Source organism: Eptatretus burgeri, chromosome 6 (genome assembly GCF_056783735.1).
Source record: "Eptatretus burgeri isolate ZD-2024b chromosome 6, Ebu_testis_v1, whole genome shotgun sequence".
Lineage (NCBI taxonomy): Eukaryota > Metazoa > Chordata > Myxini > Myxiniformes > Myxinidae > Eptatretus > Eptatretus burgeri.
In genome coordinates this window covers 81,650,448-81,653,766 of record NC_140966.1, presented here as the reverse complement: position 1 = coordinate 81,653,766, position 3,319 = coordinate 81,650,448, and the positions used below count along the sequence as shown (strand labels likewise).

Genomic DNA, 3,319 nt, shown 5'->3' with positions numbered 1-3,319 from the left:
ACCCTTTAAGATAGCCGTTTTTCCGTTCTATCTTTATTTTGAACCAACCACGTCTCAACCGCCATCACACAACAACCACCAACCACAACGCCGCTTCACAACAACAACAACAACAACAACAACAACAACGCCAACAGCCACGATCTTTACCTTCACAACTCGCTCCCGCAAACATCGCATCACCGCCATTCCAAATGGCACCATGGCCATAAACCACCACCATAAACCCTCCACCACCTTCACCTCTCTCCTTCTGCGGGCATTCCCGCACCACTTGTGAGCCCCGAGCGTCAGGCTGTCCTGGGCTCATACGGGACGCGCGCCGAGCCGCGAGTGAAAAATGCGGCCTTTCCGAGGAGAATTCGGATCAGGAATGCTACACGCCCACTTCTGATCCGTCCAATCAGCAAGCGCGGGGCGGTTTGGCCCCGCCTCCAGGCGCGTCGATGTAGAATCGAGATATGCAAATTCTAGGATCAGGGGAGATTCACGCCCCTTTCCCTCCGTCCAATGGGCAAGCGTGGCTCCAACCCCGAGCTCGTTCTGATCCAGAAATTTGCATATGGGTTCTCCTGCCGGCCTATAAAGCGCCGAGCGCGGGGCGAATTTGGGTCGACTCGGTCTCGGCAGAGTCGGTTTGGGCAGAGTCGGGTTGGAGCGCGGAGTGGAGTCGGGAGGCGAGGGTGTACAGGTGGTTTGCTGCAGTCGGCTGAGGAGAATTGGGGAAGAGACCGAGGAGCTCGGGTCCGAGGCAAGGAAGACGGCGGTCGGCGACGAGGTCGCGGTGGAATCGCTCGTCACGGGACCCAAGCAAGCCAGCTATCCTCTTTCCCCAGAGCATCAACAATTCCCCCCCCCCCACTTTCCCCCCCTCCCGCGCTGAGATAGTGCGAAAAGGGGGCCCCGTTCCCACCCCACTCCAAGCAGTGCCAACGAAACCCGCGAAGGAGCACGAAGTCGGGGCACCGCCACGCTGCCACATTTGCGGCTTATCACAAAGACACAGGTAGGATCTACCCGGTCTCGCGGACCTAACCGCTCTTTCAGGTCCCGCGCAAATATTGGCCCACAGGCCCCGTCTGCCCCCTTGTCTTTGAGGGTGGCCCTTTTCTCTTGTTTCTGTGTAAACGTGTGTGTGTGGCGCCAGTCTGGTGAAGTAAAACTGTGTAAGTGTTGCCGTGTGTACGTGTAGTCGGTTGTAGATCTGCATTGTTGTGTTTCTTTTGTTGCAATTGCTTTATGTGCATTCTGTTTAATTGTATATGTGTGCTCTCCATGTGCCGCGGAATAAATGTGCATCATGTTGAACTGTTTTCCCATTTCGCTTCGTCTTTTCTTGAGTTGAATCTCCATCTTCCTTCACGTAAAGGGTTGGTAGTGGGCTTAATACGCCCGATAATTGTTCGAAACCGTCGAGGCCGACGATAACACCGCTCAGTTATCCTGATAGTACGGAACGGTTCGCTTAAGTGGCCCGTGTCCGGAGTCGACCTGCGGCGAGGTGCGATCGCCCGATCTACTCTCCGCGTGGGTACTTAGGTAGGTCGAGTTTGGCGAACAACCCTATCCCACGCGGGGGGCCGATTGGCACGATCGTGATGAGGCCGAAAGGCCCACCCGTGACTAGCTCCCGGCGTTAGTCCGAGAGGGTCACGACAGAATTGTCCGTCCGGTGGGCGATGTGCCGCGATTCGAGTAACGTGGCCGTTCGCACGCCGGCGGACGCGAATTCGCAACAATATAAAGCCATCTCCTTCAAATGTTCCTCATAGTTTAGTTGAGCTAGCCCTGGAATCGATCTGTGTGTGTGAGGTGTGTGTGTGTGTGTGTGAGGTGTGTGTGTGTGAGGTGTGTGTGTGTGTGTGAGTGTGTGTGTGTGTGAGTGTGTGTGAGTGTGTGTGTGAGTGTGTGTGTGTGAGGGTGTGTGTGTGAGGGTGTGTGTGTGAGGGTGTGTGTGTGAGGGTGTGTGTGTGAGGGTGTGTGTGTGAGGGTGTGTGTGTGAGGGTGTGTGTGTGAGGGTGTGTGTGTGAGGTGTGTGTGCGAGGTGTGTGTGTGCGAGGTGTGTGTGTGCGAGGTGTGTGTGTGCGAGGTGTGTGTGCGCGAGGTGTGTGTGCGCGAGGTGTGCGTGCGCGGGGTGTGGGTGGGCGAGGGGTGTGTGCGGGAGGTGGGTGTGCGCGAGGTGTGCGAGCGCGAGGTGTGTGTGCGCGAGGTGTGTGTGTGCGCGAGGTGTGTGTGCGCGAGGTGTGTGTGCGCGAGGTGTGTGCGCGAGGTGTGTGTGCGCGAGGTGTGTGTGCGCGAGGTGTGTGTGCGCGAGGTGTGTGTGCGCGAGGTGTGTGTGCGCGAGGTGTGTGTGCGCGAGGTGTGCGTGCGCGAGGTGTGCGTGCGCGAGGTGTGCGTGCGCGAGGTGTGCGTGCGCGAGGTGTGCGCGAGGTGTGCGTGCGGTGTGCGTGCGCGCGGTGTGCGTGCGGTGTGCGTGCGCGCGGTGTGCGTGCGGTGTGCGTGCGGTGTGCGTGCGGTGTGCGTGCGGTGTGCGTGAGGTGTGCGTGAGGTGTGCGTGAGGTGTGCGTGAGGTGTGCGTGAGGTGCGCGTGAGGTGCGCGTGAGGTGCGCGTGAGGTGCGCGTGAGGTGTGTGTGTGAGGTGTGTGTTGTGTGTTTGCCGAAAACAAGATCCCGGCCTTCAGTCAAAAACATGTTTATCTTTCTGAGTGTAAACTCCCCTGTGCCATTTCACCTCCACGAGACCGTTACACTCGTCTTTTCATTCATCGTTCGGCTAAAACTGTCGTGATTCAACGACTCGCTTAATCCGTTCGCTCTTTACTCAAAAAAAACCCCCCTAACCCTCGAATTTCAAGTCATCCACGGCCTTACCTGGAAATCGGCCAGGATCATTTCCCTATCCATCGTTGCCTTGCCGGCCAGATCTTTGCCTGCTTCTCACTCGGGCCCCTCACTCGGGCCACGGCGCCAAAACTGAGCTTGCTGCTCGATTCAGAATCAAAAGTAAGTGTGGGGACGGCGAGATGGAGAGAAAAAAAACAATACGGTGGGATAAAGGACCCACAGGACCCAGCGAGCACTTTACGGCAAGTCGTAAAGCAAACACTGACGTAAAGCTTATGTGTACTTCCTTCTTTGTCGTTCATATCGCGAGTTTTGTTGTTGTTTTTGTTGTTGTTGTGATTATTTCGACCATCGCGTCCAAGGTTACGACTTAAGCGACATCCGGAATAAACTTGTTGTTGTTGTTGTTTGTTTGTTTTTTTTTGGCCCCTCCCTTCCTCGATGACGACATCGAACGACACAGCAGAATAAAACA

General features: G+C 56.3%; 1 protein-coding gene across 2 annotated transcripts in view; it reads right to left on the bottom strand.

Annotated features, from left to right (window-relative positions):
- Window positions 1–3,109, bottom strand: part of FAF1 (Fas associated factor 1) — a 111,216-nt gene extending 108,107 nt beyond the window's left edge. For both annotated transcript variants that reach the window (XM_085885849.1, XM_085885850.1), the window contains exon 1: window positions 2,872–3,109. In XM_085885849.1, the coding sequence (XP_085741975.1) occupies window positions 2,872–2,904 (33 nt within the window). In that variant the 5' untranslated portion in view covers window positions 2,905–3,109. The remainder of the gene's footprint in view (window positions 1–2,871) is intronic.
- Between the last annotated feature and the right edge of the window lie 210 nt (window positions 3,110–3,319).